This window comes from Gadus morhua, chromosome 9, assembly GCF_902167405.1.
Source record: "Gadus morhua chromosome 9, gadMor3.0, whole genome shotgun sequence".
Taxonomy (NCBI): Eukaryota; Metazoa; Chordata; class Actinopteri; order Gadiformes; family Gadidae; genus Gadus; species Gadus morhua.
In genome coordinates this window covers 547,501-574,371 of record NC_044056.1, presented here as the reverse complement: position 1 = coordinate 574,371, position 26,871 = coordinate 547,501, and the positions used below count along the sequence as shown (strand labels likewise).

At 46.6% G+C, this 26,871-nt stretch overlaps 1 protein-coding gene across 5 annotated transcripts in view; it reads left to right on the top strand.

Annotated features, from left to right (window-relative positions):
• The window catches only part of LOC115551090 (rho family-interacting cell polarization regulator 1), a 47,238-nt gene that overhangs the window by 5,565 nt on the left and 14,802 nt on the right, over positions 1 to 26,871 (top strand). Inside the window, exons 1-7 of one of the 5 annotated variants that reach the window (XM_030366615.1) lie at positions 1,900 to 2,890; positions 23,839 to 23,962; positions 24,239 to 24,391; positions 24,794 to 24,872; positions 25,154 to 25,177; positions 25,311 to 25,364; positions 26,853 to 26,871. The exon at positions 26,853 to 26,871 is cut by the window's right edge and continues 131 nt beyond it. In XM_030366615.1, the coding sequence (XP_030222475.1) occupies positions 23,865 to 23,962; positions 24,239 to 24,391; positions 24,794 to 24,872; positions 25,154 to 25,177; positions 25,311 to 25,364; positions 26,853 to 26,871 (427 nt within the window). In that variant the 5' untranslated portion in view covers positions 1,900 to 2,890; positions 23,839 to 23,864. Of the gene's footprint in view, positions 1 to 1,899; positions 2,891 to 5,886; positions 6,113 to 17,543; positions 17,956 to 23,838; positions 23,963 to 24,238; positions 24,392 to 24,489; positions 24,511 to 24,793; positions 24,873 to 25,153; positions 25,178 to 25,310; positions 25,365 to 26,852 lie in introns of those variants that run through there. The other 4 variants (XM_030366613.1, XM_030366614.1, XM_030366616.1 and 1 more) reach the window with 4 other exon arrangements.

Below are 26,871 nucleotides of genomic sequence, written 5' to 3'. Positions count from 1 at the left end.
ACACACACACACACACACACACAGGCTTTCTGAGGAGAAACAGATTAGGGGTCAGAGGTGAATGAAGAAGGACCAGCAGGTAATAAAAAGAGCCTTGAGGAAGCCATCTCACTTCCTGTCCTGGTTCACCTCCTTTCATTTCTTCTGCTGATTGTTTTCCCAGTCGTGACCTCCCGTCTTCCCTTTTACATGTTTTATTGTGTTCATTGCATAATCAATTGCTGCAGACATCTTATTTCTTCCTATAAATGTCCGACCTTATCAAACAGCATTAATCACTGGGAGGTTTCTGGAACGAAACTCGCGTTGAGTTTCCTGTTTGGGTCACATGACTAAAATCCTGAATCCATGATGGTAGGGGAGGGGGGAAGGCTGTCATTCATGAGTCATGGATTGTATGTTTATTATATAAATATTAAAGTTTTATCCTCCAATTATTTCAGCTTGTATGTACACAGATATTAAACAAAACAGACCCGTATCCGTCCGTAGTGATGCCGATCTAACTGGCTGACTCAACACTTGTCATGTCTGTAGTCCCTGACCCACGTCTTGTACTTCATACACCCACTGAATCCACTCACTGTGCGGACATTCAGAGAACTTTCTGAATGGATGTTTGCGCACAATGCCTTAATCAAAAGAGTTCATCAATGGGTACCCGCACACACAAACACAAAAACACACAATTACACACTCCATGGTTATTTTATTGTGGTACTGTGCCATGAATTTGTACAATGTGACTCCTATCAGCTTACAATTTAACTTTAAGTTGAAACCAACTGCATTAATATTTCAATTCACTTATTGGACTATAAAAAGGTCACTCACTCACTCACTCACTCACTCACTCACTCACTCACTCACTCACTCCCTCACTCCCCCCCCCAGTACTGGTCCAGTACCTGAGTGGAGGGTCCTTGTGTGTGTACATTCCTGAAGCCAGATTAGTGTGAGTCCAGCTCTGGTGCATGCAGTCCATGGGTGCCTCACTACACTGCAGCCGGTTGCATAATGTCGGGAGCAGTGACATTACAATCAGCCTGTTGTCGGCTGTGTAGATGGATACTGTGCCCATATGAATGAGTGCCACTGAGCGCACCACATCGTATACAAACCCTGTGTGTACGTCATTTTGATTTGTCTGCTTTGATTGATTGTTACAATCAGCACTGGTTAGCACAAGGCTTTACAACACATTTTACTTTAGTACACACACACACACACACACACACACACACACACACACACACACACACTCTAGTGGTCCAACTTGAGGTGGGCAGGCGGCCTCACACACTTGTCCCTCCCCATTCATTGCATGACATCACCCAGCCAGGGTTGCCTGGGTAACCGGCTATTCATCTTAGCGTGGTCTGGCATAGGCGGTGTCACACACACTTACCCTGACAACGGTTCGCAAGAGAAAGTGTGTGTGTGTGTGTGTGTGTGTGTGTGTGTGTGTGTGTGTGTGTGTGTGTGTGTGTGTGTGTGTGTGTGTGTGTGTGTGTGTGTGTGTGTGTGTGTGTGTGTGTGTGTGTGTGTGTGCGTGTGTGCGCGGAGGGATGGGGCACTGAAGCAAGACTTCTATTATTGCTGAGTGAAGGGAAATACTTTCTTTCCATAATCGTTTGGTCACACTATCTCCCCAGAGACCCGAGATGGGACAGATGGAATAAGGTGTGTGTGTGTGTGTGTGTGTGTGTGTGTGTGTGTGTGTGTGTGTGTGTGTGTGTGTGTGTGTGTGTGTGTGTGTGTGTGTGTGTGTGTGTGTGTGTGTGTGTGTGTGTGTGTGTGTGTGTGTGGGTGCGCAGTAGGAGAAGAGGGAGATTAGAGGGAGGATAACATGGGGGCAGCCATTCAACAGGCTGTTGTTTATAGTTTGTGTAAAAAAATTAAAAAAAAGTGCTCCGGCCCGAGCTTGAGTCTATAATCAACCCTCCATGATCTATCTTCACCCAACGTCAGACAACCACGCATCATCTCCATCCATCCAATTGTTTCCGTGTGACCCGTTCAATGTTATTAAAATGTTGTATGATAATGAGCCACCACTTTACCCGCTGAACCACTTGCCGCCGACCGCCCATCCCCCTACCCAACCCCATCTAAATGCGAACACCCTCCCGGAGAAAGAACCAGAGATAAAGAGAGGGAGAGTCGGAGAGAGAAAGAGGGAGAATCAGAGAGTCAGAGTGAGTCGGCGGGTTATTCATTCATCGTCAGGAGTTTTGCGCAACGAGACGACACTGCTTTGTTTAGTAATTTGCTGAACAAGGGTCGCATTTCAGATTATGTGTCTTGGAAGGACGTCTTGCACCCGCTCGGACCGGACACAATCCGTCGGACTTTGAGTGAAGCAGCGTCCGGAATCTCAGGACTCCCAATTAGTCAGCTGCAACCTTTTGCCCACAAGCGCCTTTTGACACCCCAAATATTTAGCGCGCCAGTATAGCGACATTATCGCAGTACCGAAACCTCTCTTTAGATAGGTAGGCTACGGCGGTTCCAGAAGAACTGAGGACGGCTTATTCCTAGGTCTCTCCTCCAGTCTCCATTGCAGCTTTGGAGATAAGGATTGCAATTGGGAGGGGGTGTGCGCTACTCCTCGGTTGACAGAAGAGACACACCGAAACACACTGTGACACACACCTCACACAGACCAGGAATTCTGTAGCCCGGTGACCACATTTGGGGATCTACTTATTTCTAAGAATATTCTTCGACGACGCCAGTAACAGATGGATACGGATTACGGATCCGTGCGCTGAGCTGCAGCACCGATGAGCCCGCGGGACACGTAGAGACTTTGCTGCACCGTTCTGACCAAGAGTTTTCATCTGAAGTGACAACGAGGGAGAGAGGACATCCTCACCGCAGCAATCATGTAAGTTGGTTGAATATATTTGTCATCATCTGTTTCTAGCACTTTCAAGTTCGCTTTACATGTGAGACTATCTAGGCTATAAGGATTTGTGATGTGGGCTAATTTACAATGTAGAAAAATCACCCTGTGGAAAATAATTGTGGCTGCCTAAAAAAAGTTGTTGGGATAAATTTACCAAAAAGGGGCGAAATAATGTTTTAATTTAGGTCAAGATTTATTTTTCTTGAAATAACACTATTTGTCGCGTGTGTGTGTTGGCCTACCTGTGTTTGTGTGTGTGCGCGCTTGCGTGTGTGGGAGAACGCACACATGGCTATCTCCTCATAAAGGGTGTATGTGTGTACAGTGCAGGGCAGGCCCGTGCAGTCAGTGATTCTGACTCTTTCTAATCACGCACGTCAGAGCAAAACACTCATGTAGGCCTACTGTATATTAGCAATAGACGCTGGACTTGAGTCATACATTTGAGAGGTCCAGTTGACAGACTTTTAGAAAACGGGAGCAAGTCCCAACAGAGCCGTGATGCAGGCGCTATCTCTCCATCTGTCTTTTGTCTCATGGGCCAAACCCATCCGGTGCGTCTCGGGCCCAAAGGAAGCTGAACTTTGCTACATTCTTCACGGAATATGACTGGACATTATTACCGTGTATTCTCTGTGAAGAGGAAATTACCTACTCCACGCCCCAGAATCCTTCTCTATATACCTCCACCCTCTCCGCCAGATCTCTATTTATAAGTCCTGCTTCACCATGACTCAATGGGTTGCTCTAATGGGCTGAGAGCCGGCTCCTTTCAGTGGACCTCTGGACACCAATCCCAAAACCCCTGGCTGTTCCTAGCCAGGCTTTGCCCAGATCAAACATTTTCAGAGGTTGGGACACCACTGGCAACACGTGGCACTCTGAACATTAACTGGTGTGTGTCTGTGTCTGTCTGTCTCTCTGGTGTCTGTCTGTCTGTCTGTCTGTCTGTCTGTCTGTCTGGTGTCTGTCTCTCTGGTGTCTGTCTCTCTGGTGTCTGTCTGTCTGTCTGGTGTCTGTCTGTCTGTCTCTCTCTCTGTCTGTCTGTCTGTCTGTCTTATTGTAGGCCTTTCTTCAGGGCCTCGTAGACCTCGTCCTGTGTGTGTGTGTGTGTGTGTGTGTGTGTGTGTGTGTGTGTGTGTGTGTTCGTTTGACGCTTTTCCATTTTAATCGAAGCTGTGGGGAAGAGGTGTTGTTCTTCCGGAGGTCGTTGCCTATAAATGAAAGCGTAGGTTGGCTGTGGTGGCTTCAGCTGGTTAACAGAACAGCGTCCGGTTGCTATATCCATTCGGACTGGTAACAGCTCTGAGTGGGTCTTGCAGAAAACAAAGATTGACAGCATTTCTGACATTGCTTGAAAACAAAGTGTGTGTTATGTGACTCACTTCCTCACTTACTCACACAAACCAACATTAGATACGGTTGAACACGCGCACACACACAAACACACAACTCGTACAACAATAGTTCCTTTTTAACCTGTCCTGCATCTGAGTGTGGGAAGACAGGTACCCTCACAAACACATGCATACAAACCCACATGCACAAATACGCAGGTGACACACACACAGACACACACAAACAGACACACACAGCAGGTCTGCGCGTGAACAGTAGCTGCTTTGTGCCTGCTCAGCCCTGAGCAGATGGGAGCAGAGCGCTCTGTCAGAGGAGTTAATTCAGCTAATGATCATGTGGACGCGGGCGTCTCACGGAGACAGCTTCCCCATTCCCACCCAGCTCCACCATCGCTTCTGGACTCTCGTCTATCGATTCCACCCATTCCCCCGGGAGTGGGGCTATCGCAGCCGTCGGCCGATGAGAAAACATTCAATTTGTGTCAGATGCCGGCAGGGGACTGGACACAGGATTATTGTAGAAGGTTATCTTTATTTGTTTTATAGCTGTGTGTGTGTGTGTGTGTGTGTGTGTGTGTGTGTGTGTGTGTGTGTGTGTGTGTGTGTGTGTGTGTGTGTGTGTGTGTGTGTGTGTGTGTGTGTGTGTGTGTGTGTGTGTGTGTGTGTGTGTAAAGGTAACGCTCCCCATACATACCACAACAAGCCGCGTGCTCTCTCTGAAGTTAATCACTTCCTGTTGTTGACTGCACTTCCTCTAAAAAACGACACACACACACACACACACACACACACAGTTTACAAGGCCATAAGGAGAGTTGAGGAGCTTGGCTTTAGGGTGCTTGGGATGTTTTTAATCGATGTTAAACAGGCTACTCCAACCTACTCATTGCTATGCTCAGTTTACTTCAGGGATACCCCTATGATATTAAGTTGTACCAGACAGTGGGGCCTTCGACAGTGTCGAAAACATACCGTCATAGATCTCACTGCATGAATACTAATATACATACCTCCTCCAAGATGATGGAGCCTGTCTCTCCCCACACAACACATTTGAACACAATTTGACTCACCTGTGAACATTTAGTGTTAAACTGCACTCGTATGCTGTTCTCGTTAACCGTCTGTCTGGAGATGGGTTTGTAACATTGACAAACACATTACTTTGCAAAATAGTTTAATGTGATCTCAACAACCTCCCCCTTGAAGACCAAAAAATGTGTATTTATTTTGACACAAAACCAATATCCTCTCCCCTATCTTGACCATGTTCATCGATGCTCGGTGCCAACCAACGTTCTGCATGGCTTCATAATGGATGTAAGAAGCAGTGAGTGAAGAGAGCAGTCGTAATGGTAGCCAGTAACACACGAGCAAATGCAAATGGTCCGGTGCAATCACAGTTATTAACAAGGCAGGAAGACGACTAGTTTGGACTGTGACATGACTTGAGATTTGGTGTGCTTACGACAGAGAGCTGTTATTAGTATGGATGGCTGCACTGGAACACACACACACACACACACACACACACACACACACACACACACACACACACACACACACACACACACACACACACACACACACACACACACACACACACACACACACACACACACACTGTCGCTGGCCTCCACTTGCTCCCAGGTAAACAAAGTGTGTGTGTGTGGAGACTGGTTGCACAGGTAAGCTCTGTCCAAACACAAACAGAAGTGGCCTAACGGGACAAAGTACAAAATGCTTAGCAGTGCAAGTTAAACCCGCACTGGTCTCCCCCAACGAGGACGACTGCCACTGCTCCAGCTCAATATGTTTCTGTTCCCCGTCCTCCAGGATCCAGGTAAATAGCATTGTACTCCTCAGCAGCAGGCGTTGGTATGTGTGTATGTCCTCCATGCCTAGCCTAGTGCTCTTCTCTTCCCATGGTGGTTGAAAACGTGTTTAGAGCAGTGGTCTGTGTGGTTGGCAACAGGCCTAGCATGGCAGTGGGAAATGTCTGTCTTATCGTTGCAGTCAGAGCAGTCTTCACTCAGACGTGTTCATTAACTCATCTATTTATGTCAGCACAGGAGGGGGGGGGGGAAGGGGGGGAGCACTGGTTTTATCACCAACCACATGCCTCTTATTATTTACTGATTATTTATGATTGCAAACCAGGGAAGAGCTCAAACCGTTACCTGGTGCTAAATGTGTTTATAATTCTAACACACAGCAACTGTGAGGTCTGGAATATGAAGCTACAACTCCAGTGAGAGTCCAGTTAACAGATTACTATACTCGAATTCAACATCTGTCTCTCTCTGTGTCGCCCTCTTACTCTGTCTGTCCTTGTACCTGTCTGTCTCTTTGTGTGTGTGTGTGTGTGTGTCACCTTTTTGTGCGCACATGTGTCCCTGATTACATTTAAGAGGGCAGGATAGTACAGTAACTCTGTCGATCCCCAATACCCACAGCCTTGTGGAGAACCCTGTGCCCTTATGTCTGAAATAACCAGTTGTTGTCCTGTTCGTCTTCAGAATTCAGTAAATGTACAGTTCATGCTTTGGGCTTAAAGATCATTGTGATGCAACTTAAGGGACACCTCAAACATTTCCCCCAATATGCACGCCATAAAAGGTAAAAGGAGATGTCAAACCTAGTCTTAAAAGGTGTTTAACGTCGAGTAGCAAAAAACATTTGTTTAAGAATGTAACATACCAAATCATTTGTGTTTAATAACAGCAGTTTATGTCCAATCGGGCCTGCACCTGTCATCCCTCCCACGTGGCTTACAATACCAATGTCTGGCCTGATAGTCTAAGGTCAGAATGTCAATGTGAGGCTTAAGGCTTGCATCTCAGCATAAACATCTCAAATGTAAGACCTTAACTTAAACATCTATGTTGTAATGGCTCTAGATGACTCTTTCCACCCTAACCTAAACATCTCAAAGGCATGTAGATAAACCAGACGGTGTGAGGACTGGGTGGAGCTGGAGGTGTTTCTGCTAGTCCTCCGTTACACCACGTCTGTCTCAGACCAGTTTCTGCTCCGCAAATCTCCCTTTTCATAATTTGTTTAACTTGGGTTCGAAAAATGGGTCACAAGATCTAATTAATATTTCCTCCAGAATTATTAGAATCATACGCAGACCCAAGGAGAGAGACTAAAATGCAGCAGTCAGAAATAGACTGGACTTTTAATGAGATCCATCACCATGGACCAAACCTTATTTAGCAAGGTCCCAGAACGACAATCTAAAACGGTGGATGGGAGCTGGTGCTTAAGATAGTACTGCTGTCATGTCTCTTTAAATATTAGTATATTGCTCTAGTCTGTAAATATCACGGACCCGTTTTACCCAAGATATCGCTTACTAGACTACATTATTATGGTCAGAAATAAAGACCTGTTTGTTTCTTCTCCAAATAGACTGCTTCCGGCTCTCACAAATTATAGTGTTGTCATGTTCACAGATTCTCCACACATGACAGTGTGGAGTCTTTGGTGTGAGGCCGAGGAGCGGGTATTAGATGAGTTATGTCCAATGCCCAGCTGCATTTCACTGATTAAGGCTCTCATGGATTAGGGCTGTTGTCATGGCTAGGTGATGACACGTGTGTGTGTGTGTGTGTGTGTGTGTGTGTGTGTGTGTGTGTGTGTGTGTGTGTGTGTGTGTGTGTGTGTGTGTGTGTGTGTGTGTGTGTGTGTGTGTGTGTGTGTGTGTGTGTTTGTACCATGCTGGGACTTGACACTCACATGACGCATTAGTGATGCTGTTGTCCCTCAAGAACTTATTTTAGCCTCAAAGACAATAATCATTGATGCTCCCAGACTACTCTCTTCAGCCGAAAGTACAGACGTGTGTATTCCGGTTCATATTCGAAGGTCGATCCCAAAAAGAAACCACGTTGTTTTAAAGGAGCACATGAAACATCTCTGCAGCAGAGGCTGTATTTTATCGCTGGCTTCCTCTGATTCAAATCTATTTCGGACGTGAGAATTGTAAAACAAGCATCTCACCCGACACATTCGTGGGCTTTGGGCTAAGGACACAAGAATCCTCTTATATTTATTTAATCTCACTGACTAATGAAGGGCTATTTATTTTGACATTTAGCAAAAACAAAAGTCTAAAAAACACTTTTTCTATTTGTACTGAGAAGGTTATGTGTCTCGTATGTACATTAACTTAGTTAATTCATGGAAGAATATCATCAGGGCGAGATCAAAAGGTTTCTATAGTTGGTTATTACTATTTATTACTGTAGGTGGTTAATAACGTGTTCTATGTGTATGAACTGTATTATTGTTAGGTTATTATTATGTTGTCTGTATTGGAGACACTTCAGACACACTTCAGAAAGCCATTAGCCTACACTAGCTAACTAAGCTAGTGGTGCTCAAGTGACAGTTAAGCTGCTTATTGGCCAGCTGGAGATTACCCTAGGAAGCAGGGGTCAAATACACACACACACACACACACACACACACACACACACACACACACACACACACACACACACACACACACACACACACACACACACACACACACACACACACACACACACCCCCCTCTACACCTTTGTACCGTCACCCTGAACATCATGTATAACCCGGTCCTGTATTGTTGTCCATAATGTAGAGTAGGCGGACCGTACCGTAGGGTGTCATCAGTTAGATGGCCTGCAGGCTGCAGCGCTGCGTGACCCACTGGGCCAGGGGAGTGAGTTCCTGCTGGCTGGCAGCTACTCCAGTCCTCCATATGTCTGGGGCTCCTTAATCCACTCAGTGAAAACAACGCATCGTCCTCCTCCCGCTGGCAGCGTCTACACGCATGTCCCGAGAACCTACCTGCAGCCCGCCATAGTTCTGTGTGTGTGTGCAAAAACATGGCTGCTCCAATAAAAGTCTGCCTAATGTGGGACTCAGTTTTCGACTTACTCGGTCACTGCTGTGCCTTGGGTTGGGCTGGAAAAATGGGAGAAAGTTGATCAATTCAGATCCTTGATTAAGGATTTGGGAGTCCTCTGCCCTCACTGATGTTCGTGTTGAAGCATGTCGCCTATGGTCCACTGTGCAACAGTGGTGGCAGGAATCAGAATACAGCTAAAGGTTGCGAGGAATTCAATGGCGTTTCAGCTACACGGAGTGCTTGACTGTTTTTGTGAGTTGGACAGCTGTGCCAGGGATCGAAGCAGTTTTCCAAGGCACAATGAATATTACACATTATTGTTGAATTGTAGCATGGGCATACGAAAACTAACCTTCACAAATAAAAGGAACCATATTAGCTATATAGGTAATCTGTGAGTGGTGTGTTTTAGAATGCTCCAGATAAGCCTAAAGAGGTATTCAACTCTTATTCACTGCCCAGTACGAAGTCTGCCAGTCTGCTCAGGCCTTCTAACTGCTAAAAGTTTCATGGTATTTGCTATTATGAGATTCCTCTTTTATTCTGCATTTTTGTATCCAACCACTTATTTTTGTGTGTGAGTGTAGGAGGATGTGGGGGTGGGAATGATTGAGAGGGCCTACGATACTCAATGTACTCAAGAGAGCAGGTACAAGAAGATTGTATACACGATGAAAATACTACTACTGTGTAGAGGACTGGGGGCTGAGCAGAGGAGACGGGGAGCTAAGCGACGACGGGAGGAAAGGGGAACGATAACCGGAGCAGGGTAGAGATTTGCGTTGAACCCAGATATTTGCTGACAGTGTTGGACTTTGATTCTACAGTGTTGTAAAATGGATTCATCCTTAATGGACCTTTTTTATGAATCAGCCAAGACGAACCTGTACTGGCATTTTTTCTCGCACTTTTTAAGGGCCTCATCAATCTTGAACTTTTGAAAATTGTCCAACCATGACGCTCCCTTTGGACTGAAGAGGCAAAGAGAGGGCACTGACCCAGGGAGGCCCGATGGGAATTCAACCACTTTGAAGTTTTAAGGCGGAAAAAGGAAGTTGTTGATTAATGCTGTATCCGTTTCTGTGTGTCTGTGTGTGTGCATGGTGTCTTGTCACTGTACTTTGTTCCCTTTAAGGGAATATATGCAAATAGTGTCGCAAGAGCTGTGTATTGAACCTAGAAAGAATAATATATAGTATATTGTTGGAATCTACTTGTAAAACACAAGTTTCTCTTTCAACCCTTCTAGACCAAGTTGGTTTTGTTTTACTGCTTCCAACAGTTCCCTAAATTTTATATTACTGTGCAATATGTATAATGTTTCCTGCACATTATGCAACCATATAATGTGTAGGAAACCAGTGTGTTTGTGTAGGAGGGTATCTAGTACATTTAGCCCTAGAATTAGCTTACTAATCTGTAGGCAGGAGTTCATGGGTTCTAATCCCAGCCAGAGCAAGACATCAGGGTTTCAAGACAAATGTAAATGCGTGACTGTGCAGGAACGGATTGGTGCAGGACAAGTTTTGTATTATTCACACATGCACTCACACATTTTTGTGTCCCAGCCAGATAAAGCCAGTCCTTTGTCCTGCTCCATGCGGTGGTCCTTGTTTCCAATGAAAGCTGCCATTCTGTCCTGTCCCTGGTCTCCACAGATAACAGGACATGATTGGTGCTATCAGCTGCAGCCATTCACACAAAGCGCTAAGAGCAGGAGCTGCAGAGCGGCGCTGCATACGAGCAGAGGAAGGCCTGTTGGGTTGGCCTTTAAAACCGTCATGCTGGCAATAATGGTATAAAAGGGTCACTTCCTTAGATGATTAAAGCCCAAAAAGTTAAACTCCACGCCGTAAAGGAATACAATCGGGTTATAATGGTAAAGCAACTTTCCTATAACACACAACCAATACTTCCAGAGTTTTAAGTATCTTTAAACGTAGAGGTAGATTGGAATGGTATATTGCCAAACATATCACAACCATAATATCTACGAAATGACAACATATCGATAGTCACTATCATAATATCTATGAAAGTGAGAATATCCACACCATGGATATATATATATATATATCCATAGTGTGCTGTGCAGGCCTGCCCCCAGAGGTGGCCTGTTCAGTAGGAGACAGACTGGTGTCCCTGCTCTCCCAGCGCTGGCTGAAGGGATCAGAGCCGGTACTCACGTCACACCCTCCTCCAGGCTCCCTCGGCTCCTCTCAGCCTCGGGGGGCTTCCTCAGGTCGTCTCCCCGTGCGTGTGTCGATCTTGCATTGCTTTTGATTTTGTACTTCGCATAAATCCTGTTTAGATTTCCCTTTGCCTAATCCATTCAAACTGAGTGACAACATAGACTTAAGCTCATTGCAGCTACATGGGAGATGGAGTCTTCCCTTTCACAGGCACACAATTCATTGGATGAATTTCACAAACGTGTGTGATGGCGGCGGTCCCTTTAGGCCTTCGTGTAGATTACATCAGGGTGTTCAATCATATGCCAAATGGATTTAATCGACGAGGAACGTTTTTGCCACTTTCAGTTTTCGATATTAACGTAAAGAAAAACGTTACGTTTGTAACCTCTTTGCCCAAAGAACGAGGCTAGCCCGGGAAATTATACAAGGCTTGCATGGGTTACAACTTTACACGACATACATACATTATTTTATTATCATATCGATTTTTTCTATTGTTATTTTTTAACTGTTGCAATGCCGAGGAGCCCAAAAAAACTATAGAAAATTAGTTTTTCAACTTATCGAACCTTTTTTTAGGTTAGATAAGGATGCAAAGTAGCTCCAGTGATAACCAGTGTCGGCGTAGCGCTAGTAGCTCCAGTGATGAACAGTGTCTGTGTAGCGCTAGTAGCCCCAGTGATGAACAGTGTCTGCGTAGCGCTAGTAGCCCCAGTGATGAACAGTGTCAGCGTAGCGCTAGTAGCCCCAGTAATGAACAGTGTCAGCGTAGCGCTAGTAGCTCCAGTGATGAACAGTGTCTGCGTAGGTAGCGCTAGTAGCCCCAGTGATGAACAGTGTCTGCGTAGGTAGCGCTAGTAGCCCCAGTGATGAACAGTGTCTGCGTAGGTAGCGCTAGTAGCCCCAGTGATGAACAGTGTCTGCGTAGGTAGCGCTAGTAGCTCCAGTGATGAACAGTGTCTGTGTAGCGCTAGTAGCCCCAGTGATGAACAGTGTCTGTGTAGCGCTAGTAGCTCCAGTGATGAACAGTGTCTGTGTAGCGCTAGTAGCCCCAGTGATGAACAGTGTCTGTGTAGCGCTAGTAGCCCCAGTGATGAACAGTGTCTGCGTAGCGCTAGTAGCCCCAGTGATGTACAGTGTCTGCGTAGCGCTAGTAGCCCCAGTGAGGAACAGTGTCTGCGTAGCGCTAGTAGCCCCAGTGATGAACAGTGTCTGCGTAGGTAGCGCTAGTAGCCCCAGTGATGAACAGTGTCTGTGTAGCGCTAGTAGCCCCAGTGATGAACAGTGTCTGTGTAGCGCTAGTAGCTCCAGTGATGAACAGTGTCTGTGTAGCGCTAGTAGCCCCAGTGATGAACAGTGTCTGTGTAGCGCTAGTAGCTCCAGTGATGAACAGTGTCTGTGTAGCGCTAGTAGCCCCAGTGATGAACAGTGTCTGCGTAGCGCTAGTAGCCCCAGTGATGAACAGTGTCTGCGTAGCGCTAGTAGCCCCAGTGATGAACAGTGTCAGCGTAGCGCTAGTAGCTCCAGTGATGAACAGTGTCTGCGTAGGTAGCGCTAATAGCCCCAGTGATGAACAGTGTCTGCGTAGCGCTAGTAGCCCCAGTGATGAACAGTGTCTGCGTAGCGCTAGTAGCCCCAGTGATGAACAGTGTCTGCGTAGCGCTAGTAGCCCCAGTGATGAACAGTGTCTGCGTAGCGCTAGTAGCCCCAGTGATGAACAGTGTCTGCGTAGCGCTAGTAGCCCCAGTGATGAACAGTGTCTGCGTAGCGCTAGTAGCTCCAGTGATGAACAGTGTCTGCGTAGGTAGCGCTAGTAGCCCCAGTGATGAACAGTGTCTGCGTAGCGCTAGTAGCTCCAGTGATGAACAGTTTCGGCGTAGCGCTAGCACAGCGATACTCAAAGTCTGGTCCGCGTCCGCGAGCGCCCCCCGGCGGGAGGATTGCAACAAAGAAAAAAAAATAATCTCAAAACACCTTCGTCTACGTTGCAAAGTTACGAGTACAGTTCCAAACTCAAGCGTCACTTCGAGTCAAAACACAAGGAATACACCTCGAAACCTGTGCAATTTTTTCAGAGAAAACGTGAAGAGCTTGAGGCACTGAACTTGCGTCTTTTTAAAGTTCTGTGTGAAGAAATGGCTAGTGAGCACACAAGACTTCTTTTCCATACAGAAGTTCGTTGGCTATCGCGTGGTAAAGTTCTCACCCGCCTCTTTGAACTGCGCGATGAAGTCAAGTTGTTTTTGCATCAAACTGATGAACTTTATGGCAGAATGCATGACTTTCAATGGCTCGCAAAACGAGCCTTTCTTGCTGATGTGTTGAGCACGCTTAACAACCTGAGTTTAGCACTGCAAGGTAAAGCGCTCACGGTTTTTACAGTGCAGGACAAAGTTAAAGCCACTCGCATCCAAATGGATCTGTGGTGCGCGCGTCTTGATCGCCAGGAGTTGGACTGTTACCCAACTCTAGCCGATTTTGTCCTCGAAGCTGAAGAGGATCTGGATAGCAACACACCTGCAGCCTTCAAGGAACATTTGCAAGGCATGTACACGCAATTGGGAAAATACTTTCCAGAATTGGCTGTGGACCTTGAATGGATCAGAAATCCATTTGGAGACCAATCTCACATTGAGGGCGTCAGTTCCAAACTATCAGCACGGACGGTGGGTCGTCTTGTGGTCATTGCATCAGATGGAACACTGAGGATGGCGTTCAGAGAAAAAATGCTTGACTGGCTTCTGGGTTCTCATCCAACCTGAGCTGGCTGAGTCTGCTTTGCAAGTGTTAAGGCCGTTTTCAACTACCTACAACTGTGAAGTTGGATTCTCCACGCTGGTTGGTTTGAAAACCAAACAGAGGAACCAGATCAATGTAGCCCCCTGTATGAGACTGACACTCTCCAGTGTGGAGCCAGACATTGAGTCAGTGATGCAGCAGCAAGAGCAACAACATTCCTCCCGTTAGTTGTTCACTGCTGCTACCTGTAAAGCTGCTATGCTTATTTGAATTGTGACATTTTTATCAGCAGTGTTAAAGTTCATAGCTTCACAAAGATTTGATTCCTATTAAAATGAATTGTTGTTAAATTAACATCAATAGTTCACTCTTTTAATGATGAATTCACATTGAGTTCACTCTGACAGTGGTATTTAAATAAATTCTCTTTATACAACCAAAGGCAATAGCTCTGAACAAGATTAATATGAAACAGTACTTACACATAAATCTCACAAAAATCAAGGTCAAGTTATTTTGTAGAAGCCTAGCCTAATTTTGCTAGTATCCTATTTATTACATATTTTGTATTGTAATATTCTGTAGACATAATTTGTAAAAAAAAAAAAAAAGCTGGCTGGTTAGCTGGTCCGCAGATTTTTTTTTTATGATCAAGTGGTCCTTGGTGTAAAAAGGTTTGAGACCCCTGCACTAGCAGTTATGCCGAGCCCTCCCAGGTGACCTGCTGGTGAACCAGGCCAGGGTGACCGTTGGTTGGAGTCTGGCCGGTGACAAACCCCTGGAGGTTAGCCCAGGTGACCTGCTGGTGAACCAGGCCAGGGTGACCGTTGGTTGGAGTCTGGCCGGTGACAAACCCCTGGAGGTTAGCCCAGGTGACCTGCTGGTGAACCAGGCCAGGGTGACCGTTGGTTGGAGTCTGGCCGGTGACAAACCCCTGGAGGTTAGCCCAGGTGACCTGCTGGTGAACCAGGCCAGGGTGACCGTTGGTTTGAGTCTGGCCGGTGACAAACCCCTGGAGGTTAGCCCAGGTGACCCGCTGTTTGAGTCTAGCTCAGCTGGGTACTGGAGAGGTCAACAATCGTGTTTATCACTGCGAGTAACTCATTTAATCTTTAGGGTTGATGTTTGTTTTGTAGTTAACGTATGGCATTAAACAGTTTACACATTTAACATGTGAATGCACTTTGAACTAATGCATAACTGGTTGGGGCAAAATGTAAACTTTTATTTCCTTAATGCATGTTTTGAATGATGTTCATACGGTTATGTGTATTCCTCAGCCTACGTTTTCTTGTCCGTTCTATGCTGGTCTCTGTATCAGTTTATCATTAGTGCTTTAATGTATGTTGCATGTTGCTGTTCACAAAGCAGTTAGTGTCAGCACATATTGAAATGAAGAGTATAGCGTAAATTTTTTCATGGACACTCTTATAATTGACCTTTGTCCACAATCCACGTAACACAAAGGTGTGGAAGGCCCACACCTGTATCACAGCTAATGCATACAAGTGCCTCTCTATACTATGGGCAGTTTATCATGCTTTGGGTATTTTTCATTTAAAAACATAACATTGTGATACTGTTTTACATCTGTTTTATAACTAACACCTAATTTGCCATGTCTGTCTTAAAGACATTTGTAATCTAAAGGAGACTCGTCTGTTAAATACGATGAAAAGACCTTAGACTCTCTTTGCACCTTTTTAAGGAGCTACACCTCTGGAACTGGAAATCGTTTTAGTATAGATGTATGTTGATTAATTTAAGGCTTTTTTGCAAACCCACCTGACTACAATGATGTCCATTTTATTAATACATCTACAACTCCCATCCCCCCGCTGTCTACCTCCCAGCCTATCTGTGAAAAGGATGAGGAAGAATGCAGAGTGGGCTGTAGTTCCACCCTCTGCTCAGCCCCCTTGCTATCCTTTACGCCTTCACTTACTCCAGAAAGACCATAAACTCTATGATAGCACTCATCCTGCACTGAGATAGGCATTCTGTCCTTTGTACATGCTGGTGATGAGACACGCTTCCCACTGAGGAATTGGATCTTCTTACATAGTTGGCATTCTATTCCATTCGTATATCAAAGCATTTGGACATTTCTTGGTAGCATATCAAAGCCAGTGAAACTCCTCACCTGCATTCCACACATGCCATACCACAGCTTGTGTTTTAACAGTGCCCTTCATCTTTCACTTGCTGAAGATGACCAGTTCTACAGGTATACTGGTCTGTTCACAGTAAGGATTAAAAAGGGGATTGCGTGTATTCAAATAAGTTGGTGTTTTCTACTAAATAGAGGGCCAGACAGAAAGGGAGGAGATCATAACAAGACATAAAAGAAACTGTTAAACTTAACGGGGAAAAGTAGGAAACCCAGCGGGAGCACGGTTGGGGCCCATTGTCTTAGTTTGTTTGACTTGAAACGGTTTTATTTCCTGTCCTGTCTCCTTCTAATTCCCTTTCCCTTTAGAAATATTCTCTGGTCTCCAACCGGCCCTGTCTCTCTCTGTCTGTCTCTGTCTGCATGGCGCTGCTTACTCATTATTTGGCGTCTCAACAATCATTCCACATTGCTCCTCTGAACTAATAGCTAAATTAAAAGGAATTGTTCTTCAAATCCCCACGCTCTTGCCAAGTCTTTTGAAGTACAACCTACTGACCTAGCCTATCCAGTGTGTGTGTGTGTGTGTGTGTGTGTGTGTGTGTGTGTGTGTGTGTGTGTGTGTGTGTGTGTGTGTGTGTGTGTGTGTGTGTGTGTGTGTGTGTTGGACATTATGGGGAAACTACTTGTGGTGCTTGTTATCACCAGGGCTGACTCAGATCAGTGTTAAGAGAGTGTGTGTGTGTGTGTGTGTGTGAGTCTGAGACAATATGTTGCAGGGGGGGCCTGGAGCGAGGGAGGGGCAGGAAAGGGCCGTGATGTCAGCGAGGAAGAGGAGAGAAGGGGGGCGGCGGGGGGGGGGGGGGGGGGGGGGGGGGGGGGGGGTTAGGGCTTCATATCCTCCTCCCCTCCTTCAGGCCCTCCGTCCTCCTCCTCCTCATTTCCTCTCGCTCAGCCTGTAGGTCCTAGACAGAGGGGGAGACAGGGAGACAGAGGGGGAGACAGGGAGACAGAGGGGGAGACAGGGAGACAGAGGGGGAGGCAGGGAGACAGAGGGGGAGACAGGGAGACAGAGGGGGAGACAGGGAGACAGAGGGGGAGGCAGGGAGACAGAGGGGGAGACAGGGAGACAGAGGGGGAGGCAGGGAGACAGAGGGGGAGGCAGGGAGACAGAGGGGGAGACAGGGAGACAGAGGGGGGACAGGGAGACAGAGGGGGAGACAGGGAGACAGAGGGGGAGACAGGGGGAGAGAGAGAGAGAGAGAGAGAGAGAGAGAGAGAGAGAGAGAGAGAGAGAGAGAGAGAGAGAGAGAGAGAGAGAGAGAGAGAGAGAGAGAGAGAGAGAGAGAGAGAGAGAGAGAGAGAGAGAGAGAGAGAGAGATGCTAGTGGTCATAGACGGCCCTCACAAATAAACAAGTGAGGTCGTTGCAAAGGAAGTGTGGAAGAGGAACGACGTGGGGAAGAGGAGGGAGGAGGGAGGACAGATCTTCACGACCGCAGGACAAGGAACTGAGAGGGAGTGCGCACGAGAGAGAGAGAGAGGAAGTGGTGCGCCACAGAGACGCAAAGTAAACTACACCGAGTCTTGGGAGAAACGGCTGATTTCCCAGAATTCCTCGTGTCCCTCTGCCCGGCTGACACCCTCTGTGAAGAGGGACCTAAACAAATCATCGGTGTTGTTGTTGTTGTTGCGCTGTGGACTTGTCCGTGTCCGGACAGACCATGTACACTGGATATGGAGGTATTTATCTTTTTCAGCTTTTGCTTACATCTGCCGTACCCAGTTTAGCGGTGCGGAGAGAATAGCAAAGTAAATCAAGTGTTTTTATTTGTGTGTGTGTGTGTGTGTGGGTGTACGTGTGCGTGTGTGGGAGTTCCACTATGCAACTGCAAGTTGAGAATAATGCGATAAAGTTTCGCCAATCTGAATCATTGGGAAAGTGGTTTCTTAATGATCCTGGTTTTGAGCTCATTTTAAGGCTCTGATGTCATTAAGTAATTTTACCATATCCATCAATCAACAGATTATTAAAACTCTTAGTATGAATATTATTAAAACAAAATTACTTAATTACTTTTTATTAATAAAATAATAACTTAATAACTTGACATATTGTGTAGAAGTCAACGCTTTTCAAAATCTCTCCTGAAGAGCATTTAGCACCATTGCATACTTGATTACCCTACCTATCGCTAATGTTTTCTTTAATGTAAAGTATTTTATGGTCAAATAAATAGGTACTTATTCTTGGCTGTTTGATGCATCATGGATAGTGACAGTGGTATAACTTGGTAGAATGAAACTAGAGTTGTACAGTGAAGTCGAGGCTATCTTTGGCTCTGGGCTGTGGGGCCGTAGGCTGAAGGGGGCTCTTCCTGGCCCGGCCCCTTCCCCACTTCCTCATCCTCAGGCCAGCGCTGGTAGAGGGACGGGCCCTGATGCTCTTATATCCTGTAAAGGATTATATATGAACACAAATGGTATGCAACGCACAACCAACAAACACAAAGATTTATTATCTTGACATTGTGTAGTACAGTGTATATTCTGTACAAGGCCTTAGTACTGTTATACCATTGTGTCAATGAAGTACAGTAATATAGTACATTGAAGACATGCATACATGTTGGAGTGCCGTGCTGCTGTCCCTGTAGCCATGGGACTGCTGTCCCTGTAGCCATGGGACTGCTGTCCCTGTAGCCATGGGACTGCTGTCCGCCTGTAGCCATGGGACTGCTGTCCCTGTAGCCATGGGACTGCTGTCCCTGTAGCCATGGGACTGCTGTCCGACTGTAGCCATGGGACTGCTGTCCGCCTGTAGCCATGGGACTGCTGTCCGCCTGTAGCCATGGGACTGCTGTCCGCCTGTAGCCATGGGACTGCTGTCCGCCTGTAGCCATGGGACTGCTGTCCCTGTAGCCATGGGACTGCTGTCCCTGTAGCCATGGGACTGCTGTCCGCCTGTAGCCATGGGACTGCTGTCCCTGTAGCCATGGGACTGCTGTCCCTGTAGCCATGCCGGGGGACTGCTGTCTCCCTGTAGCCATGGGACTGCTGTCCCTGTAGCCATGGGACTGCTGTCCCTGTAGCCATGGGACTGCTGTCCGCCTGTAGCCATGGGACGGCTGTCCGCCTGTAGCCATGCCAGGGGACTGCTGTCCTGTAACAGCTCTAGCCATGGAACTATATTAATGCTGCAATGTCAGATTATGGGTGTAAGTAATGGTGATGGTTTAATGCAAAGGATATTTGATTATATTGATTTAACATGCATCTAATTAGGTTCCATCTTGTCAATGTTTGATATGTCCTTCCTATTTCACTTTATGGCTGCTATGGGATGTCTAATAGCTCCCATAATGACTTACTCTGATGGTCGATTGAGGTTGTGTGGTGTAGTCAGTAGTAAGTCTGTTTCTCCCTCAGTTGATCTGCTTCCAGGGTTGATACTCTTGCTACGTGTGGATTTTGGCCAAATTGACTCACATACTTTTCTTGGGTTGCAGATGAATCATTTTCATTATAGCACGTTAGTTGTGCAATACTCACTACCGTATATGTAATCCTCAGTGTAGTACTCTTTTCGATCCTGTTTGCACCACACAATGGCTTAGCAGAGAACTACAACAACACATGGAACTGGGTGACACTGTGTGTGTGTGTGTGTGTGTGTGTGTGTGTGTGTGTGTGTGTGTGTGTGTGTGTGTGTGTGTGTGTGTGTGTGTGTGTGTGTGTGTGTGTGTGTGTGTGTGTGTGTGTGTGCGCCTCACTTTATGCTTGCTTTGTGTTCTAGAACGGTCCTAGGGTGACCAGTGAGCGGTTGCACAATAGACAGGGTGGAGCCCACCTGCCACACACTGTCCCTGGACCCTATGGACGGTTAGGGGAGTGACATACCATTAATGTGGTTAGAACCTGGATGACATCAGGGGACGGCCTGGTCTGAATCCTTTGTGGTAAACAAGTGGACGCGTTAACGGGACGGTGGGACTCTACCAACACGACGTACCGACGAGGACGAGGAAGGAGAGGGCAGCTTGGCTGCCAGGGACTGTGAGCGCCGTGGATGGGGCCGGGGTAGAAAGGAAACCAGTGTTAGAAGAGCAGTTGGTGAGAGAGGGAGAGGGAAAAGAGGTGGAAACGGAGAGAGAGAGAGATGTGGGGATGTGTAGACTTTGTGTGACCTGTCTGTCCACCACAGGACAGACACACATCCCCGCAAGGAGTCCTTGTGCTTAGTGTAAAGATAGGTTTCGATAACAAACCTTGCTAACCCTCTTTTGTTATTTTTTTCGCTGAGCTTATAACATTGTTTAACATCTCAAGACCATTTTTCTTTCCATTTCCTGCCAGGAAACGTATTTCCTGTCAGGAGAACCAATAGCATGTGACTTCCTGGCGGATTCAAGTGTTTCCTGTGGTGTGTGGGATGGATGTGGGAGGGTGGTGGAGATGGGGTCATAGCAGTGGTTCTGAAGTGCTAACTATTTAAAGAAGGCCAGCTGTTTGGGCCCAGATGAGTGCTTGGTTATAGCTGTTAGACTGTTGGACCAGAATCTACAAACCGCTCACAGGTTCTTTTTGGCTATGGTGGTTATTTTGTGGTTCTTTTTATTAGATGCAGCTGAATACGCAGCGCACTGTAACCACATTACTAAACGATGTGCTGTAAAAGCATTACCAAACCTTACGTTGTCTTTGACTTTTAGGCATCGTAATTACATCATTCCCATCACTTACAAAATGTTTGCTTTTAGAACTCTGTTGCTGATGATATGGAATAATATTTCTGTCCCTTAGTAATCTGCGTTGGTATATAATGTCCATCATACCGTTGCTACGGTACGTGGCCACATGCAGTAGGGTAAAGTATCGCAAATAGAATAGATAGTTTTCTGAGTCGTTATTCTTTAACTCTGACCATCATAAGACCTCAACACTGTAGGGCTCCGACTAGCAATTATGTTTTTCAGGTGGGTTGATGAATAAATAGTCGATATTGTTCCACTGACTATATTTAGTTTGAACATAGTCAGCGGTAGTAAACGTGTGTGTGTGTGTGTGTGTGTGTGTGTGTGTGTGTGTGTGTGTGTGTGTGTGTGTGTGTGTGTGTGTGTGTGTGTGTGTGTGTGTGTGTGTGTGTGTGTGTGTGTGTGTGTGTGAAAGACACAGAGTGTGACTCTAATGGAAAGTCAATAATTCATTCTAGTGCAAACTCAGCCTTCCGCTGCACTATTGTCCCGTGACGAACCGCCCCATCCATTTAATTTTCTCTCCTGAGCTCCCGAGCTATTGACGCTCTTGATGTGAGTGTAAAACAAATCGATGTCCCGTTAAAAGAATCTGAAGAAAGGCTGTCCTTTATAATATTAAAAGTCTTAATCTCAGGCTAGTATCACATAAGTGCTCACTGTTTTTGTGAAGTTTGACTCAAGACCCCCGCAGCCAGCCCTAGACTGTGGTGCTGTGCTGTTAACATGAAGCTGGTCACATGCTTTGTCTCAGGTTCCCCTCGCCCTTCAGAGGGCGAGGGGTGTTGGTGTGATATAGTGTGGGTACAGGAGGCCCTTTGAGGCTCTCACTGGGATGTACGGCCTCTAGCGAAAACCAACTGGACTACTTTTCTTGACTATTGAGGACACTTGCTATTAGTCGTATATCCACCATTGTGATACAAATTAGTTAATTAAAAAACAACAAAGAGCATCCAGGCAGGTCATTAGTTCTGAAAGGGAAGTGTGGAAGAACATGTTGATCCACAGTCTAGCGTTGGAAGCAGCTGTATTCGCCGACACCTGTCAGCAGGCGATGTTCATGAATAGTTCTTTGGACAGCAGGGGGTTTGATGGTACAGATAGGAAGCATGTGTCACCTTGCGGAGCATTTGTCACCAAGATGTAATAAAGTAACTACACATAAAGGAAAAACAAATAAGCCAGGCACATGCTCCACAGGGGTAGATGAGTACTGTGTACATAATCTGAGAGAGAGAGGGGAGAGACACAGAGTGTGGATATGATTGTCTCCAACTGTTTTCTCTTGGCTGCTTCCCCAGAAATGAGGGTCCATTTAATGGGGTCTTTGTGTGGATGTGTCATCGCTTTAACACACACGCGTGCGCACGCACACACGCGCACATGCGTGCGCACGCACACAAATTCATTGCTGGTGATTGAGATGAATTAGGCTAGTAGTATTCACAGTTGCAGTGGGGACAGTTTAAAAAAAATCATTCCTATTTAACGACCTTGATAAATTCAAGTCTTGTTCCTAAGAAAGATACTTTCTTGTGTGTGGTTCCGATTTCCAAACCAATTAGCTTTCAATGTGCGGTTGTGATGGGGGCATCATTCCGTGGTAGTCCAATGCTCTCAATCCTTTTAAGTACTTCATGTGAGGTCTAAACTGTCTCCCTGTCTACAGTCTAGTCAGAGTGGTTTGGTTGGTCTGAGTTACGTCCATCACTCTGCGGTCAGTCCTCTAAACATCTGGGTAACGACGTCCACATGTGACGTCTCAGTTTCCGCAGGACTACCACATCCAGGTTCCGAAATTTGCTATCCAAGCTGTTGACAGGCGTAAAGGTTTTAGAAAAACTCACATTGGGTTCCATAGGAGCCAATGGGGGGGGGGGGGGGGGGGCCAAATGGAGCCAAACTACAGGGAGAGGGATTGTTAGAATGCGTGACCTACCAGTCGAGAGTTCCGCTTGGATTCCTTCATCTGTCGGCTGAGGCTGTCCAGTTCTACCTGGTGGACCTGAAGATAGGACCTGATACACACACACACACACACACCTTCCTTTAAGAGCTCTCTCTCTCTCTCGGTGTGCATGTGTGTGTGTGTGTGTGTGTCTGTGTCTGCGTGTGCGCGTGCTTGCGTGTGTGTGTGTGTGTGTGTGTGTCTGTGTCTGCGTGTGTCTTACTAAAGGCCTTTCTTCAGGATGTCTGTCTCTCTGGTGTCTGTCTGTCTGTCTGTCTGTCTGTCTGTCTGTCTGTCTCTCTGGTGTCTGTCTGGTGTCTGTCTGTCTGTCTCTCTGTCTGTAGGCCTTTCTTCAGGGCCTCGTAGACATCGTCCAGTCTCTCTGGTGTGTGTGTCTGTGTGTCTGTGTGTGTGTGTGTGTGTGTGTGTGTGTGTGTGTGTGTGTGTGTGTGTGTGTGTGTGTGTGTGTGTGTGTGTGTGTGTGTGTGTGTGTGTGTGTGTGTGTGTCTTACTGTAGGCCTTTCTTCAGGGCCTCGTAGACCTCGTCCAGCCTCTCTGGCTGGGGGACTTTGGGCGGCGTGTTGGACTTGGTGGTCATGTTGAACATTCTGCTGGCCCGGCTCGTCTTCCTGCTGAGACCCCCTACCCACGCCCTATTGGGCAGGGGGAGCAGCCAATAGGCAGCAACCACTACCACTCTGGAGAAGCTTTTGAGTCGGAAATAGCGAACTTCTAGAATTTACATAGAATGTCCCCCGCTGAACGTTATATATTTTACCACAAAATATCACCATGAGAGACACAAACTAAGCTGTTTTTCACCGGGATTTGGTTTTTACCCGCTATTTAAAGGATCGCTCCTTTGTGTGTGCGTGACGTGGACTGACGTTTGTGTGCTGTGTGTCGCCGTGTGTCCTTCAGGAAGTCCGTCCCGCGCGGTGTCCACCATGTCCCTCTCGGCACGCCCGTCCAGACGGGTCCTCAACAGGTCCATCACTAGGAGCCAGAGCTTCGCCGGAGTCAACACCTACGACAAGGCCTACAGGTAGAGACACACACACACACACACACACACACACACACACACACACACACACACACACACACACACACACACACACACACACACACACACACACACACACACACACACACACACACACACACACAATGGAGCTTTCGCCTTCTGAACTTGTGAATAGTCCACAACCTCTTTCCTGTAAAAAGGAGGACTGTGAGCGGGAACTCTCAGGGAAACAACGTTGACCTGGAGACGGTTGCCGTCCACACTAACAGGAGCGCTTCCTGTTGTTATCTCCAGGAACCTATCAGTGTTCACCGCTCCGGGTCTCAGCAGGAAGACGAGCCGGGCCAGCAGAATGTTCAACATGACCACCAAGTCCAACACGCCGCCCAAAGTCCCCCAGCCAGAGAGGCTGGACGAGGTCTACGAGGCCCTGAAGAAAGGCCTACAGTAAGACACACACACACACACACACACACACACAGACACACAGACACACAGACACACAGACAGACACACACACCAGAGAGACTGGACGATGTCTACGAGGCCCTGAAGAAAGGCCTACAGACAGAGAGACAGACAGACAGACACCAGACAGACACCAGAGAGACAGACAGACAGACAGACAGACAGACAGACAGACAGACAGACAGACAGACACCAGAGAGACAGACATCCTGAAGAAAGGCCTTTAGTAAGACACACGCAGACACAGACACACACACACACACACACACACACGCAAGCACGCGCACACGCAGACACAGACACACACACACACACACACATGCACACCGAGAGAGAGAGAGAGCTCTTAAAGGAAGGTGTGTGTGTGTGTGTGTGTATCAGGTCCTATCTTCAGGTCCACCAGGTAGAACTGGACAGCCTCAGCCGACAGATGAAGGAATCCAAGCGGAACTCTCGACTGGTAGGTCACGCATTCTAACAATCCCTCTCCCTGTAGTTAAAATGAACTGTTCTTGATGCGTATTACTTAATTATCCAAGCAATTGTTATTAGCTTAACCAATGTCCCAATTGTCATGTGGTATAACTGAAGAAAAAATATTAAATGGGTATTACAATGGAGTTGGTTGGCTGTAGACCTGTTTTAAAGCATACAGAAACCTGTGACAGTTGGGTTGGATAATAGCCGTGTACTAGTGTCCTTGGTGAGAGATGCTGATGACTGTCTCCTCTCTTGACTCAGGGCTTCCTTTATGAACTGGACAAGGTGAGTGGCAGAGCCGAGAAGCACTACAATGCAAATGATGAGCAAATAATAGATCCTGTTGAAAAATGTATAATGTTGATCATTCTGAAGCTAATTTGCATATTCATTTTTGAATCTCTTTCCGCTCCGACAGCAAGTGAAGGTGAACGAGAGGTTCATCAGAAGACTGGAGTTCCATCTCAGTAAGGTACGCCTCTTGCTCTGGGTTCGACCAATGACAGCCCAGTACAGTCACAATGGAATGGAATTATTTAGAATTTAGAAAGATGATGCAGACAGAGATCTGCCAATCCGCCGGTTCTTTCTTGAACAATTAAGATATTTTCTCCACGATTATTCCATGTCTGTGTAGTGTATGTATGGCTGAATAGACGTGTACTGTTAGCACAAACCACTCTGGTAATGTCACCGGTTGTGAGCAAACCCATGATGGCTGAAAAAGGATTTCTTCAATGTTTACAATGTATGCGGCTGGGGCAACGCATCACAGGAGAGAGTGAGCATAGGAACTACTTTGAATTCCTATTTAGTTTCAGTTTGAAAATGATCCACACAAAGCAAATTATAAACAAATATGAGCTGGCTCAAAGCTTTAATGAGCCAATCAAAGCAGGCAGCAACACAGGGTGTTGTGACTGAATCCAGATGCTTCTGCCGTGGTAGTTGAGCAGTAAACAAGGTCGGTAGTCTTTTAACTCTGCGTCCTTTCTTGGTGTTCTAATTCCCCCCTCGCCCCTACCGCCCTTCTCTGACCACCGCAGTTTGTGTATTTGTTAAATAACAGATGCCATATGCATCTTTTTTGTTATGGTCATAGTTCGTTGTATACAATTGCAGGTACATGCATGACTCAGTGTCGTTGGTGTCATTAAATAACTTTGCCGGGGGGGGGGGAAATAAGAAGTCAAGCATGCATGAAAGCTCAGCAAAACGCGTGTGTGCGTGTGTGTGTGTGTGTGTGTGTGTGTGTGGCTTCTGCATTGCAGGTTTACTACTTTTAACTGTACTGAAGATGCATTTTATGTCCCAACGATCTTTGTCTCACCTTTTAACTTAATTACGAATTAACTAGCTCATGCACATGCTCCAGGGTGTGTGGGAATGATACCATTCCTTCAGCTGTTCCTTGTCCCCTGGCACAACCTTCCAAGATTAGTTTCTACGTAAAAAAATAAAAGACGGAGGCAGTGAGCTGAGCCTCTGACTCCCACAGCAGGCCCACAGCTGGCAGCGGGAGAGAAGACTATAAATACTCTCCTGCGCTGTCGCTGTCGCTGCCTGAAATTACAGAGCCCCTCGTGAACCGCACATCAGAAGCAGGGGCCCCGAGGAGCCTCTGGAGCTCGGGGCCCGGCCTCCAACGCCGCTCTGTCTGCAGGCAGACCCGGGTTCTTTTATGGGGGAGAAATTCCTCAGCCTTAAGTTCTTTTTAATTTGTAAAGTCAACCAGAGGATCAATAGATTTATTATTTTGAATGCGGCGCATTCATGTACCCCACGCCACATAAAGAATAGGGTTATGTTCTCTAAGTGGTGTTCAGGGTTATGATTTGGCCGCTTGTCGATCAATTCGGTTGTGCCGACTGTTCAGAAGTTCGACCTGTATGACCTCAAAACGAGCGGATGTTCATGTTTTCTTTCCTGCGCTCCTTCCCTCTCCTCCGCCGGGCTGAAGATAGAGGAGCTGTACGAGG